This window comes from Sinocyclocheilus grahami, unplaced genomic scaffold (assembly GCF_001515645.1).
Source record: "Sinocyclocheilus grahami isolate Dianchi unplaced genomic scaffold, SAMN03320097.WGS_v1.1 scaffold1538.1, whole genome shotgun sequence".
NCBI lineage: Eukaryota > Metazoa > Chordata > Actinopteri > Cypriniformes > Cyprinidae > Sinocyclocheilus > Sinocyclocheilus grahami.
Genome location: NW_015506717.1, coordinates 99,318 through 116,111, shown reverse-complemented (window position 1 = coordinate 116,111; position 16,794 = coordinate 99,318). Strand labels below are relative to the sequence as shown.

General features: G+C 36.0%; 1 protein-coding gene across 1 annotated transcript in view; it reads left to right on the top strand.

Moving 5' to 3' along the window:
* The window catches only part of hip1rb (huntingtin interacting protein 1 related b), a 66,348-nt gene extending 50,243 nt beyond the window's left edge, over nt 1–16,105 (top strand). Inside the window, exons 23-32 of the mRNA XM_016257307.1 lie at nt 55–165; nt 710–768; nt 891–921; nt 1,143–1,205; nt 1,435–1,535; nt 2,942–3,047; nt 6,879–7,002; nt 7,138–7,199; nt 14,282–14,515; nt 15,782–16,105. Coding sequence (XP_016112793.1) covers nt 55–165; nt 710–768; nt 891–921; nt 1,143–1,205; nt 1,435–1,535; nt 2,942–3,047; nt 6,879–7,002; nt 7,138–7,199; nt 14,282–14,515; nt 15,782–15,790 — 900 coding nt within the window. The 3' untranslated portion in view covers nt 15,791–16,105. The remainder of the gene's footprint in view (nt 1–54; nt 166–709; nt 769–890; nt 922–1,142; nt 1,206–1,434; nt 1,536–2,941; nt 3,048–6,878; nt 7,003–7,137; nt 7,200–14,281; nt 14,516–15,781) is intronic.
* The last annotated feature ends 689 nt before the right edge of the window (nt 16,106–16,794 follow it).

Genomic DNA, 16,794 nt, shown 5'->3' with positions numbered 1-16,794 from the left:
CTCTTAGTCTCCTCTCTATCTGGCATTCTTTATTTATTTTGTTTCCTTGTGCAGGATCTGAGGCCAAAAGGCATAGATGTTGGTAAGGAAGAGCTGGGTGACGTGGTGGATAAAGAAATGGCTGCTACCTCTGCTGCTATTGAGGAGGCTGTTAGGAGAATTGATGTGAGTAGAAAGGGTACAAAGTTGTTTATTAGACACAGAAAAACAGCTGGTGTAAAACCTTCCTGTAATATGACAACGTTTTATTGCAGCATATTGTGCGGCTTTCATCATATTTAATTGAAACTTCAAACCAGAGACATGTTCTCAAATCTCTGCCGTACAGCCAGTGAAGTTTCAAGACTTTTGTCACTGGTTAAATTTAAGTCTCAAGTCTTTTAAGGCCAACTTTAACTTCCATTAAGTCTTGCTTTCCATTCTTTTCTCACAAGTTCAAGTTGAGAATGAAATCTCTTTTAGTTGTAGTTTTCAGTTTACTGCTGTTTTTTTTTCTCCAAACTAAATTACAAAACAATTCATTTAAAGGCCTGGAAATATCATAGAAATTAATGGAATTATTCAAGTCTTGTAAAAATCATGGAATTATTTATAGTTAATAAATGTGTTTGCATTATGTTCTGTTCTGTCCTCTTTTTTCCCTTCATTTTAAATATCTTGGCTTTTGCTATGGTTTTGATCTTGGTTTTAATTAAACCAACCTGAATAGGAAATGATGAGTCAGACCAGGAAGGACACAACAGGAGTCCAACTGGAGGTCAATGAGAGGTCAGTGTTTTTGTAGGCCAGTAACCAATTGAATTTTTTTTAACCAATTGTTAATTTTAAATTGTCACTCATTTAAAATGTTCATTCTTATGCATTTTGTCTTCTAATATTTTTTCTTCAAGAATCCTAAATAGCTGCACTGACCTTATGAAGGTAAGATTAAAACATATGTAAATATAGATGACTGAATTTAACATTTGGTGTTCAATTTACTTCAGTGGCATGTTTATTCAGTGAATAAAAAAAACTTGATCTGTGTTAGGCTATATTTTATTTTAAAACTTTGTAGCTTTATTTGTCTTTGTTACAATGCAATTACAGTAAGTACTGCGTAATATATAAAATATATGTAAATACTTGTTAATATCCTACAGGCCATTCGTCTTTTAGTGTTGGCATCCACAGACCTGCAGAAGGAGATTGTGGAGAGTGGAAGGGTAAAGTGTTGTTAAAATTACTATTATTATCCTTTTTCATTCTTGTTTTATCTTTGTTATCCTTAGTAACCTAAATTTGTACTTTAAAGTCAGTTTGAGTGTGTATTAGTCTGTCTCTGATATGCATTTTTTCTAAATTTCTAAAGACAAATCTCCATAGTTTTATTTGAGTTGAGTAGCGTTACCTGAGTGATACCTCAACATGCATTGCTGGTATTTATCTTTTAAGGGCGCAGCTTCGGTGAGAGAGTTTTATGCTCGTAACTCTCGCTGGACAGAGGGTCTTATTTCTGCCTCCAAAGCTGTAGGATGGGGTGCAACACAGATGGTGTATGTATCTTTGCTACTGTTTACCAGCGTCAGTCTGTCTTGAGTGGTCTAAAATGTGTTAAGCGGAACCTTGATCATTACACTGACTTCTTAAAAAAAAGTTACAAAATATAATAAATAAGAATGTATGTTATTTGTAATCTGCTTTAGAAATGAGTTTTTGTTTCAAAGAGCTAGGACCATCTTGAACTGATACTCAGGTTTCCATAAACAGCTGTTTATTATGGAGCCAGATCGGCCTCAAAAATAATACATTTATAAAACAAAATTCATAAATGCACAGCACAATTTACATTTACAAAATCCGATTCGTAAATTCAAAACACAATTCATAAATACAGAAGTAAAAGCATAAATATTTCCCCAAATGCTCACACAAAAGTATCTTACCTAAATAAATTTAAAATGTTTACACAAATATGTATATATCAAGTTCTTGAATTAATTTCCATCACACATTTATGAATGATGTTACATGTATTTATGGATCATTGAATCTGCATTTGCAAATCATCACACATGCGTGGACTGCTTTGAATTTGTGTGTGGTATTTTTGAGACCTTCCTGGCAGGTTAAGATTCATAAATATCTTTTTTTGGAGGATGTTCCGTTCAGCCAATCGCGGTGAGGTTTTAATCCACCAATCAAAATGCTCAATCAAAAATTTACTTCTGTATTTATGAATTGTGATTTGAATGTACGAATCGGATTTTAATTGTGCTGTGCATTTATGAATTTTGTTTTATAAATGTATTATTTTTTAGGCCGATCTGGCTTCATAGTTTATTTGTTGTACGCTGTGCCCCATAGACGGCCACTGTGCTTAAACCAAATAAAATAAAAATGGTGGTTTTGCAAGTTTTGTAGTTAACACAAATACCAGTTACCAGTGCTACAATGGCAGCAACACTACCAATTTTATTTCTTGCTGAGCAGAACCATTCTCTATTGGGCAGATTTTTCAGCCACCAGAGTAAAAACATCCTTTCAGGGATGCATCATTCCAGTCGTGCGTTGTCACAAAAGTTTAAAATTTTCGTATGTTTTAAATTTAGCCAATTTAAACATTTCAAGCAATTTCAAACCATTCAAGTAAAGAAAACGTGAAAAATTCATGTCATTGCTTGTCATTTATTTACTTTTTAGTTAGTCTAGTAGTTTGTGCTGTGCATCAAAATTGGAATTTAATAACTGTGAAATTGTCATAACCTTTAATTAGAACGTTATTTAATTGGGTCAAAAACAACAACAAAAAAGATTTCAAAAACATTGTTTGTATTTCAAAAAACGATTTCAAAAACATTTGCGTTTGAGTGCAAAATTTGCATATCAACTTGAGGGAGTGCATTGTACTTTTTGTTGTTGTTGTTGTTATTAATGAATCTATGCTTTCCCTTTATAACAGTGATTCTGCTGATAAAGTGGTGTTGCACACTGGGAAATATGAGGAGTTGATCGTCTGCTCTCACGAGATTGCTGCTAGCACTGCACAGCTTGTTGCAGCCTCTAAGGTTTTACTTTTATATCAAAATATGAATACCAATATCAAAACAGAGGCTGCATTAATTTAGTAAATTTTTCAACCCGTTTGCTGTGGGGTGTGTTTACTTCAATTCAGATATCAACTTATGAATTGAAAAGGTGTATATTGACAGCCCTAATATATACACTACCGGTCAAAAGTTTGGACACACCTTGTCCTTAAGTGGTTTGTCTTTATTTTTATTATCTTCAACATTGTACATTAATATTGAAGACAATCAAACTACGAAAAAAAATAGTTAAACAACCCAGAATATGTTTTGTTAACACTTAAGTATAGGGACCTCTTCACACTATTAACTATTTGCTTATTAGCATGTATATTACTAGCATATTGGCTATTTATTAGTACTTACAGTGGGGAAAAAAAGTATTTAGTTAGCCACCAATTGTGCAAGTTCTCCCACTTAAAAAGATGAGAGAGGCCTGTAATTTTCATCATAGGTATACCTCAACTATGAGAGACAAAATTAGAAAAAAAATCCAGAAAATCACATTGTAGGATTTTTAAAGAATTTATTTGCAAATTATGGTGGAAAATAAGTATTTGGTCAATAACAAAATTTCATCTCAATACTTTGTTATATACCCTTTGTTGGCAATGACAGAGGTCAAATGTTTTCTGTAAGTCTTCACAAGGTTTTCACACACTGTTGCTGGTATTTTGGCCCATTCCTCCATGCAGATCTCCTCTAGAGCAGTAATGTTTTGGGGCTGTCGCTGGGCAACATGGATTTTCAACTCCCTCCAAAGATTTTCTATGGGGTTGAGATCTGGAGACTGGCTAGGCCACTCCAGGACCTTGAAATGCTTCTTACGAAGCCACTCCTTCGTTTCCCGGGTGGTGTGTTTGGGATCATTGTCATGCTGAAAGACCCAGCCACGTTTCATCTTCAATGCCCTTGCTGATGGAAGGAGGTTTTCACTCAAAATCTCATGATACATGGCCCCATTCATTCTTTCGTTTACACGGATGAGTCGTCCTGGTCCCTTTGCAGAAAAACAGCCCCAAAGCATGATGTTTCCACCCCCATGCTTCACAGTAGGTATGGTGTTCTTTGGATGCAACTCAGCATTCTTTCTCCTCCAAACACGACAAGTTGAGTTTTTTACCAAAAAGTTCTATTTTGGTTTTATCTGACCATATGACATTCTCCCAATCCTTTTCTGGATCATCCAAATGCTCTCTAGCAAACTTCAGACGGGCCTGGACATGTACTGGCTTAAGCAGGGGGACACGTCTGGCACTGCAGGATTTGAGTCCCTGGCGGCGCAGTGTGTTACTGATGGTAGCCAGTTGATTTCTTCACACCAAGCTGTTTACCTATTGCAGATTCAGTCTTCCCAGCCAGGTGCAGGTCTACAATTTTGTTTCTGGTGTCGGTCTTGGCCGTGGTGGAGTTTGGAGTGTGACGGTTTGAGGTTGTGGACAGGTGTCTTTTATACTGATAACGAGTTCAAACAGATGCCATTAATACAGGTAACGAGTGGAGGACAGAGGAGCCTCTTAAAGAAGAAGTTACAGGTCTGTGAGAGCCAGAAATCTTGCTTGTTTTTAGGTGACCAAATACTTATTTTACAGAGGAATTTACCAATTCATTCTTTAAAAATCCTACAATGTGATTTTCTGGATTTTTTTTCTCATTTTGTCTCTCATAGTTGAGGTATACCTATGATGAAAATTACAGGCCTCTCTCATCTTTTTAAGTGGGAGAACTTGCACAATTGGTGGCTGACTAAATACTTTTTTGCCCCACTGTATAAAGCACATATTCTGCATGACCATATTCTACATCCCTAGTCCTACCCAGTACCTAAACTTAGCAACTACCTTACTAAGCAGTAATTAGGAGTTTGAGGCAAAAGTCGTATTTAATAGTTAATTAATAGCAAGAATTTGATCTTAAAATATAGTGTGACCTATGTTTTATATTTTAGATTGTTTAAAGTAGCAAGATTTAGCTTGGATGACAGCTTGGCACATTCATGGCATTCTCTCATCAGATTCACAAGGTAGTCACCTGGAATGGTCTTCAATTCACAGGTGTGCCTTGTCAAGAGTGAATTTGTGACAATTTTTGCCTTAATGTGCTTTAGACCAGTGTTTCCCAACCGGGGTGCTGTCTGTCGAGAGCAGGGGTGCCGTGTAAAAAATAATTTAATATTTTTAAATTGCTAAAATGTTCAAAAAAGCATCTATTATATAATATCCATTTCTGATGTCGCCAATAATTAAAGATGCACCGAAATTTCGGCTGCCGAAAATTAGATTATCCCGCGTATTATTATTTATTATTATAAATTATTATCCCGCGTATTATCCCGCGTATTATCCCACTCTATGCGTGTGCTCCACTTAGTCGCTCCACTCGACAGGAAACTAAACGCTATGTTATGCTCACGTGTTCTGATAATAATAGCTTTCTAGGACTAAACATTATTTGGATAATTGGTAAAAAAAAAAAATTATATCGTAACCCTACTGTTAGACCTGTTAGAAGGCCTACCTGAAAAACTAAAAAGCAATTTATTTAATTCGAAGGCCTGTCATTATTTTTTATTTGTGCTATCATTATTCATTTCTTTATTTGTTCTTATTTTATTACTGACTGCTTATTTGTAATTTTTTATTCAATTCAAAATTTGAATTGAATCTCGTGCTACTGCACCAAAATTACCCCACTGTAAAGTAAAAAAAAACACTGAGTGAGCAAAAATTTGTGAGATAGCTAGTTATAATGGTAATTAAATAATGTTTATGTATGTATAAATGCCTACATTAAAATCTGTCATATAAATCGGTCTCTTCAATAGAAATTTCTTCACTGTTGTACCGAATATCTATACTTTTCAAATGATCATATCGAAGTTAGAAATTCAAATATTGTGACAAAATTAATTTTGTAGGGTGCCACAAGTTTGTTAAAATTTCCAAAGGGGTGCCGCAACTAAAAAAAGGTTGGGAAACACTGCTTTAGACCATCAGTTCTCTTGTGCAGAGGAAAAGTGGGTATAGAGTCAATAGCCCTATTAGTGCTCTTACAACTACTGTACAAATTTATATTATGGCAAGAAACACTCGGTTAAGTAAAGAGAAAAGATAATCAAAAATATAAAACATATTCTGGGTTATTTAACACATTTTTTGTTAACTACATAATTCCATATTTGTTCTGTCATACTTCCAATGTCATATTTTTTATAATTATAGATAGATAGATAGATAGATAGATAGATAAAATAACCAACACAGCTAAAAAAAACGATAGTCTTTTATCCTATAGTCTAATTATCCTAAAATAATAATAATAATGAAATAATATAATATAAAATAAAATAAAATAGAGGGTCTGAAAAACATGCACACATATAAAATACATCTCTCGACACTTCCTTCTGACTGCAGTAATTCAGCTCTAATTTTTTCTTCTTGTGCATAGTTGTAGTATGAAATAGTAATTTTTCCCCCCAAATTGGAACACATTATTATTATTATTATTATTATTATTTGCAATGGTCTCCCATGTACCTAATAGACGTTTAGCCTACTGTAGTATATGTTCACATTCCAAACCTGGATATGTACAAATGGTCCATAATGATCTATACTGCACTGTCTTAACCAATCTGCAAGTAAATGCACCACAAAATGTGACCATTGTGTTGCAGCCTGGAGCCCTGCAAACTATTTCATGATATATTTTGTAATATTTGCTTTGTTTTATCTCTGTACTGTATAAATTTACTATTATTTGAATGTTTTAAGGCACTGCCTCACATCTTTGCCTTTCCAATTACAGGTGAAAGCTGACCGTGGCAGTAAGAAGCTTGGCGTTCTTCAGCATGCCTCACGCAATGTTAATGAGATGGCTGCTAACGTGGTGGCTTCCACCAAGACCGGGCAGGACCAGATCGTGGATAAGGGTCAGTGTGATGATACAGGGGCTTTTGGGTCATGGTTCCTCGTGTTTTTCTTCAATAAGAAATTTATAGTGATGCTATTTATTCACAAGATAACATTGTTTTTTTGTTTGTTTTTCTTTTCATTTGCATATTAAGGCACCATGGACTTCTCTGGCATGTCTCTAATTAAGCTCAAAAAAGAAGAAATGGAGTCGCAGGTTTGTTTTTTCTTTTTTGTCACATGCATAATGAAACTGTAAAGTTTGTGTATGTGCACGTATAACTTGACATACTTTTTTTCTGTATTGGGGGATTAAGAAACTGAGTTATGTGTATTCTTGGTTTAAAAGATGGGTCTTTTAATCTAGATTTAAACTGACGGTGTCTGCTCTAGGGCTGGACGATATAGCAAAAAAAATTATCACGATTATAATGTTTCATATAATTCGGTATCGATAATTATTGAAAATTTTTCATAACCTTTCTTAAAGCTGCAGTCCGTAACTTTTTTTGTGTTCAAAATGTACCAAATTTTTATAATACACCACAAATGGTGTACTACAAATTTTTATAGTACACCATGAATCCATTGGCTTGTTCTGAATCACTACAGAACACCTATGACAAGTGTTTATATTCGGACTATTATAAACTGGTTCGGGTAGGTACCGCTGCGGAGTAGCCCAGTACCTGCGTGATTTGTCATAGACATAAACAAAAAGAAGTAGCTCCGGCTACATTGTTCTTCCGCAAGACGCATGCAGTTCTGTTTATTAACTGATAGAGCACCAAAAGTTATGGACTGCAGCTATAAACAAAGAGCAGTAGAAAAAAGGTTTAAATTTAACCACTGTATTTTTTAATATACGCAGTTTATTAGGACAAACAACAACTTATTTTAGTTTTAACAGTCAAACACAAAATAAAATTGAAACAAATATCTCCTTTTTTTATATTTTATATGCAGATTAATTAAGTTTTAAAAAGAACATTATTTTGTGTATTTGGTGTAATGAAATGTGTTTATGCGGTTTAAGGTTCAAAAACATTATTTTCCACATAATGTACATTATTGTTGCTCCTCTATGCCCCGCCTTTCTGAAACGCGTTGATTTTTACAAAGCTCATCGGTCTGAAAAGCTAGGTGTGCTCTGATTGGCCAGCTATCCAGTGTGTTGTGATTGGCCGAATACCTCAAGCATGTGACGAAAATGTTATGCCCCTTACCATACTGTGATGCCGTGTCCCGGAGCGACGAGACAAAAACATTAAAACCCATTGTAAACGAGGCATTTGTTGCATCCAGTGGGGACATAATTATGGATTATAATGACTTATACGGTCTTTTTAGGCGTTGCGTTGCATCGCGCCGCGTAAACATAAAACCATGTCTGCATTTGGGATCGGAGAAATGACAAACAACAAGCCCTACTCTACACTGCTCAAAACTCGTGTTTGAATCATCAGTGGCATATTCTTTAAATATGAAAACGTACTTACAGTCTGTGAGTCAGAACAGCCGGTATTGTAGTCTACTCTACCAGGATCAGGAAACAGTCCTCCATAAAATGCGTTGCACACATCTGAATATTTTGGTTGAACTGTTCTGGAACAGTATTGTAAATACAACTTGACCACTGATTTCGAGTCGTGTCCTCTTTTGGAAGGCCAAACAAAGTAGTTTCACTTTCACAACAAAAAATGTACCAAATTTTTATAATACACCACAAATGGTGTACTACAAATTTTTATAGTACACCATGAATCCATTGGCTTGTTCTGAATCACTACAGAACACCTATGACAAGTGTTTATATTCTGACTATTATAAACTGGTTCGGGTAGGTACCGCTGCGGAGTAGCCCAGTACCTGCGTGATTTGTCATAGACATAAACAAAAAGAAGTAGCTCCGGCTACATTGTTCTTCCGCAAGACGCATGCAGTTCTGTTTATTAACTGATAGAGCACCAAAAGTTATGGACTGCAGCTATAAACAAAGAGCAGTAGAAAAAAGGTTTAAATTTAACCACTGTATTTTTTAATATGATTTCGAGTCGTGTCCTCTTTTGGAAGGCCAAACAAAGTAGTTTCACTTTCACAACAAAAAACAGTGTCTTCACAGCATGGCAGCGGTAGTGGGAGCAACAATAAAGTCACGCCACTAACTGATAGAGCACCAAAAGTTATGGACTGCAGCTATAAACAAAGAGCAGTAGAAAAAAGGTTTAAATTTAACCACTGTATTTTTTAATATACGCAGTTTATTAGGACAAACAACAACTTATTTTAGTTTTAACAATCAAACACAAAATAAAATTGAAACAAATATCTCCTTTTTTTATATTTTATATGCAGATTAATTAAGTTTTAAAAAGAACATTATTTTGTGTATTTGGTGTAATGAAATGTGTTTATGCGGTTTAAGGTTCAAACCAGGATCAGGAAACAGTCCTCCATAAAATGCGTTGCACACATCTGAATATTTTGGTTGAACTGTTCTGGAACAGTATTGTAAATACAACTTGACCACTGATTTCGAGTCGTGTCCTCTTTTGGAAGGCCAAACAAAGTAGTTTCACTTTCACAACAAAAAACAGTGTCTTCACAGCATGGCAGCGGTAGTGGGAGCAACAATAAAGTCACGCCACCTTTCTTTGCGTGAACATTTGGGTGGCCTTATGCAAATCTTCCCACATCGTGACGTAGACATGTGGGGGTGTGTTTGAACCAAGCATTTTAGGAGGGCGTGTACAAGTCTTAACTTTTATAAAGAATATCTCTTCGGGTTTGAGACTTTAGTCTTTGCAACTTTAGGGATCTTATCTATTCACAAACAGCTTGTAACACTCCAAAGAGAAAGGAAAACTTGAAATCGCATCATATGACCCATTTAAGGAAACATTTGGCCTGTCTCCTGAGGCCACAGAAGGGCGCAATGAGCAAAATAATACACCCCATTAAACTGTTTATTTAATGCAATGAAATAACGGCTGTCTATAAAAACGTGCATACCATCTAAATTAATATATATAAATCAAATATAATTTCGTAAATTGCATAAATAATTATGAACAAAACAGCATCATGTATTTATGCATAGCTTAATAAAATGGATGTATAGTCCACAGATGGTTTTGGTATTCTGGGTATTATCAGTTGGCCAAGAATTTTATTACTGCAGTGAACGTGATCGTCCAAAGTTCTGAGGACCTAGTCCATTCAAAGCTTTACAAATAATGTGCAAAAGTTTACAGTTTCAAGTAATCAACAGAATTTTTAGTGGGCGGCACGGTAGCTCAGTGGGTAGCACTGTTGCCTCACAGCAAGAAGGTTCCTGATTCGAGTCCTCGCGGAGCCAGGATGCCTTTCTGTGTGGAGTTTGCATGTTCTCCCCGTGTCTGCGTTGGTTTCCCCCGGGTGCTCCGGTTTCCCCCACAATCCAAAGACATGCAGTATAGGTGACTTGGACAAAGTAAATTGGCCGTAGTGAGTGAGTGAGTGTGTCCCAGCATTGGGGTTGCACGAGTTAGTGCACTCTTAAGCTTGGTTGCGGCAGGAAGGGCATCCGGCGTAAAACTTGTGCCAAATTGGTTGTGCGGATCCCATCTGCTGTGGCGACCCCTGATAAAAGGGAGCAAGCCGAAGGAAGAGAGAGCAGAATTTTTACTTAATAGATAACCTGGTTCTAGTAAGCGCTCTAGCTGCTCCATTGTGGAGTTTTGCTTTTTGACAGTGAGAATATGTGCTGTAACTTAAAAATATTGAGAATGGAAGGATGCCATTTTGCAAAAACCAGTCCCTCCAGGATCTCGTGGGACTTTTTTCTGATTTTTGCGACCTAAAATTACTGATTTTGCGGCGGCTTTTCTCAAAATTTGAGGCAACATTTGCTGAATTTCTTGCGTTGCAGTGAAAATATACCATAGACAACATTGTTCTAACATTTTATTACCTTTCTGACCTCAATAACCATTGGGCTCTGTAATTTATAAAAAGAGAACTAGGGATGTGTCCGAATAGTGAATCCGAATTCAGAAAGGCACAGAAAACTAATACCGTGTTCTACGGAGTCACTAAATGGTTAGCCGCTTGCTACAGTACATACAATTTCAATTACCACATAAACAGAGTAAGGAGAGATGACTGATAGGACAGTGGCGAATGATTTGCAGATCCTGAGCACCACTGACAAAAATCTAATCTTGTGAAATGTGTGGTAAGTACTGGTGCACTGTAGTATACACAGAGTATGCGTGATCGTGAATCTCGAAAGCGAAAGTAAAAAGCGATTTCAATGCCCTGCATATTAATAGTGGCTTCCTGATGCACGCAATTTATACACAGTATAATCGAACATTGTGGATCGACATTACTGTCCAAAAATATAGACCTAACCCAATCCATAACCCTACCCATAATTTATTCCTAAAATCAGAGAGAAATGATAGGTGAATAACAAGGATGTGATTGTGAGCCTAAAACTGACATTTCTTGAAAACATATCCCTAAATTTTGATTGGTTGATTGGAATTTTTTTCCAGGTTCAACAAGGATGTTGATCCAGGAACATGTTGTACTTGGTGAAATCACATTCGCCTCCTATATTTCTGACTTGGTCACCCAGCTGCAAAAAGATGTGCAAAGGCTAACAATTAAGCTGTGTGCTGCAGCTCAAAGAAAAATGTTAAAGCTGGCAAAGAGAAGGGATGTAGGCCAAAAAAAAAAACCTTCCTGAAAATCCGCCCTTGACAGATCGTACTCTGTGGAAGTGCTCGGACAATGCACCATACCCCCGGGCCTTCGTTGTTAAGATGCACTATTTTCGTAACTGATAGAACAACCTGCAAGGTGCCCCAGCTCAAGACCATTACTCATGACAAGGAGAAGCTGCTATTTCCCAATCTCCCACCCGCCATACTGAAACAACATGCTTACTTTATTAGAGCCAAAGAACTACTTTGAGATATCCCAGGGAAGCTACAGGTCACGTCCAATGGAGACACTTTTTTTGTACCCTATTCTTGCTGTTGTTGAATTGCTTTTTTTTTGGGTAACTGAACAACTGCTTTGTTTTTAGTCATTCTTACGCACAAGTGTGAACAATCATAAAATCCATAGGAAAAGCAAAGGACCTAACTTGTCTGGTTATGTGGCTGGTAGTAATTTACCAGGATGAGAAGTTGCCAGTAAATTACAGTTTTGATGTTATGTGTGAATAAAGCATAAAACTAACAAGGTGGGGACGCTGATATAAGAAGTCTGTTTTGGTCCAAACATAAAGTTCTGATGGAGATGTTGCGATTGCATTGCTCTACAGAGTCGGTTCATACCAAACACATTTTTGTGTTCCACTGCTGGTCTTTTAATTGTTTTTCTATGTAAACGTGCTAGATATACATCTTTACATAAAGACATCTTTAACAGACATCGTTTTTAAAATTATTAAATTAAATTAAAAGGAATTATGTGTGATCAACTCCTTATGCCTGTCACTCAGAGAGAGAGAGAGAGAGAAAAAAAGAAAGAACAAAAAAAAATGCCAAGGTCATGGCTTTGAATTCCCTTTTTTGGGAACGGTTTGGCACAACGGTGGAAAAGAGGCTTATGTCTTTCATTAAATAATAACACTTTATAATGAATATTTTCTCTGATTTTGAGAATCACCAGCTGCCGTTGCTTGAAAGTGCTGGAAAAGTGCTTTAATTTAACTTAAAAATCTCTATGAAACTTTATTACACCCCAGTAGTTGAGAAGGGTCTGGCTGCAGACATGCACTTGCACTCTCAGACACTTACGCTCTCAGAATTTTACAACAGTAGCTAGGTGGTGAAGACAAGAAAAAAAGAAACAAAATTACAATGTCACTTGCTATCGCCACCTGCACTCTCCGCTACCTGCGACGCCTCTTGCAATCGACACAAATGGTGCGTGTTGCCAATGGAGACGAGATGCTGTAGTGGTTAAATGATTAAAACTAATTTAGTAGCATAACGTACAGGGTCCTGCAAGTCATGTGTAGGAATAAAAAAGATAAGACCCGCAAATCCGTGCACGCAATGCACAAAGCATTTTTCCTCCCGTAGAAAACCATAAACATTTAATATGGCTTAATGTGCTAAAAGATTCGAAATTCGATATACAGTTTATTAATATAATGTACTACAAGGTAAGCAGATGGCCAGTATATGAACACAACGTGCAATTTAACGCATTGCGTTCTGAGCTTGTCTGCTTGCCTGTATGGATTTGGTCCTTTTGATATCACTTTCTTAATGCATTTCTTAATGCGCTTTCATATCTGCTTGCCTGTATTTAGTATGCATCAACAGTAAGACTAATATTGAATTTGATCTTTATCATCTTTAGTGTGTTATGCCACATTGCCGCGTTTTGTGGTATGGGAGTAAAACATTATTTGCATATACATTAGAAGAATAAACTGTATATCGAATTTGATCTGTTAATAGCACTATCTTAATAATATCACTTTCTTAATGCATTTCTTAATGCGCTTTCATATCTGCTTGCCTGTATTTAGTATGCGTCAACAGTAAGACTAATATTGAATTTGATCTTTATCATCTTTAGTGTGTTATGCCACATTGCCGCGTTTTGTGGTATGGGAGTAAAACATTATTTGCATATACATTAGAAGAATAAACTGTATATCGTATTTGATCTGTTAATAGCACTATCTTAATGCATTAAGCCATATTAAGTGTTTATGGTTTTCTATAGGAGGAAAACGCTTAACGAGAGACTTTGCGCATTGTGTTCATATTCTGCAGTTCTGTGGCCACGGATTTGGGGGTCTTGTCTTTTTCTCCTACAGGTGTCTTGCAGGACCCTGTACGTTATGATACTAAATGAGTTTTAATCGTTTAACCACCACAGCATCACGTCTCCATTGGCAACACGCACCATTTCTGTCGATTGCAAGAGATGTCGCTGGTAGCGGAGAGTGCAGGTGGCGATTGCAAGTGACATTGTAATTTTGTTTCTTTTTTCTTGTCTTCACCATCTGGCTACTGTTGTAAAATGTTGAGAGATTCAATGTAAAATATATATATATATATATATAAATAAAATAAAAATAAATAAAGATTGCAAGTGACGTCACTTGTGGAAGTGCAGGTGTCTGACGGTGCAAGTGCATGTCTGCAGCCAGACCCTATTGCAGTAGTTTGGCATATTTATGAATGCTAGTGTTGGGGAAGTTTCTGAAACCAAGTAGTACTTCTGTGGGCAAACTTGATACGATGCATATAATTTAACCTTGGTTTTTATTTCCTCTCCCAGGTGAAGGTTCTAGAGCTTGAAACCATGTTGGAAAATGAGCGTCTGCATTTGGGTGGACTCAGGAAGAAACACTATGAGATAGCAGGTGTCCCTCTAGAGGAGCTGGCTCAGGACAACGGCCTGAGAGCCTCTCCACATGTGACTGCTGCCCCATCCTCTCCTAAACCCTCTAAACCCACTCTAATGAAGAAACCGGCTCTTGCACAAAAACCCAACATCCCACCCAAAAGCACGGTAACATTTTCTTTTCTTTTTTTTAAATGTTGCACACTTTTCCATCTGTTATCATCTATTTAGGTTTACATATTGACATATTGAGGTGTTTTCATATGTTGCATAACGATGTCACTAATAGCATGGTTAGTTTGACTTTTATAGCTATAGGTGAAATAAAATTAAAGGGGTCATATGTGTATGTGTATTTGGTGTAATGCAATGTGTTTATGCGGTTTAAGGTAAAAAAAAAACACATTATTTTCCACATAATGTACATTATTGTTGCTCCTATATGCCCCGCCTTTTTGAAACGTGTTGATTTTTACAAAGCTCATCGTTCTGAAAAGCGAGGTGTGCTCTGATTGGCCAGCTATCCAGTGCATTGTGATTGGCTGAATACCTCAAGCGTGTGACGGAAATGTTACGCCTCTTACCATACTGTGATGCCGTGTCCCGGAACGACGAGACAAAACCAATAAATCCCATTACAAACGAGGCATTTGTTGCATCCTGTGGGGACATAATTACTGATTATAATGACTTGTACTGTCTTTTTACGCGTTGCGTTGTGTATCTTTCTGTATATTTGTACATCTATGAAGGAGTTCCAGATTTATTGGTCATTGATTTGCATTACACTTCCAATCACGGCCAAATTATTTCAGTAAATTTAAAGAGCCACACAGCCCACCATGGCAAAAAAAAAATAATAATTTCTGAAATTTCCAAAAATGTAATATCTGTGGAAAGCGCACTCTTGTTTTTGCTCACACTCTCGTTTACACACACACCGACATTTGAACATGTTGACAACCTTGTTGTAAACACTACCCTGCTAGTATTCTTATTTGATATTACTAAATAGTTTTGCCTTTTTTACTTCAAGCTTTATTACTTAAAAAAGATTAACTTGTCACTGCAATGTGTACCAACTAATAGTTTCTGTAGAGATAATACTGCCCAACACTACTGAGAGCCAGGGCAGACACAGGTAATAACACATACAACACACAGACACATTTGTTATTCCAAAATTTATTAGAAACAGCCCAGTGTTGTTTGTAGATTGTAAGAGTTAAAAATTGTCAATAGTTTTCTGATACCCAAAACCTTATAATCAGTTAACAAAACTGTATTAACTAATCTTATATCGGCCTGAGAGGTTTACACAGAGGTAGCTGTGAAATAGTGTGAGATGGTGAAAAAGCAAGAGACATATTGCTAACAAAACTTGTGATTCGTTTTTATAATGTATCATCTACTAAAGCTGTCCTTTTCTTACAGTTGAGGTGAGCACATCTGGATGAAGATTTTTGAAGACTCGTTGAATCTCAAATCATCATGCATCCAAAACCCGTGTTAAATTTTCCTATTATCTTTTTTTCTCCACTTTCTATGTCTGGTCACTCAAATGTTTTTCCATATCTTCCATGTAAGACATTTGCCTTTTATTCCATTTGAGAGTGCCTTAGAGGCAAAAAATTAGCTTTAAATTATATCTTAGATATAGAGCTATAGTACTGGGTGTCCATAATTTTAGTACAATTTCAAATCATTTCATTTTTAAATGACAGATATTGTTTTATTTACATTACACACAGTATGCAATACAGCAAATAATGAATAACGTCTGGCTTAAAGAACCAAAACCCGTGTTAAATTTTCCTATTATCTTTTTTTCTCCACTTTCTATGTCTGGTCACTCAAATGTTTTTCCATATCTTCCATGTAAGACATTTGCCTTTTATTCCATTTGAGAGTGCCTTAGAGGCAACAAATTAGCTTTAAATTATATCTTAGATATAGAGCTATAGTACTGGGTGTCCATAATTTTAGTACAATTTCAAATCATTTCATTTTTAAATGACAGATATTGTTTTATTTACATTACACATAGTATGCAATACAGCAAATAATGAATAACGTCTGGCTTAAAGAAATAGTTCACCCAAAACAATGAAAATTCTAATTTAAGCTCACTTGAAAAAAAAAAAAAAAAAAAAAAAGCCTCTACCTACATTTTTGCTAAACTCCAAAAACGTATCTATACATACAATTTACTGCAGTTTCCAGCTGAAATTAACACTAGGCAGTAAAACCAGTTTTATTTATTTTTACACACATTTTGATTACAGGGCCAGATTATGAATTAATAAAATCTAATTTGTGCGGTTCTTTGCACAATCCTATGTTATTACCTCAAAACACTTTACAATAGTACCATAGTTAATAAGTAGGTGAACTATCCCTTTAAGCTATGAGATAACATTATTTTAATGGATTTTTCCTGTGCATTT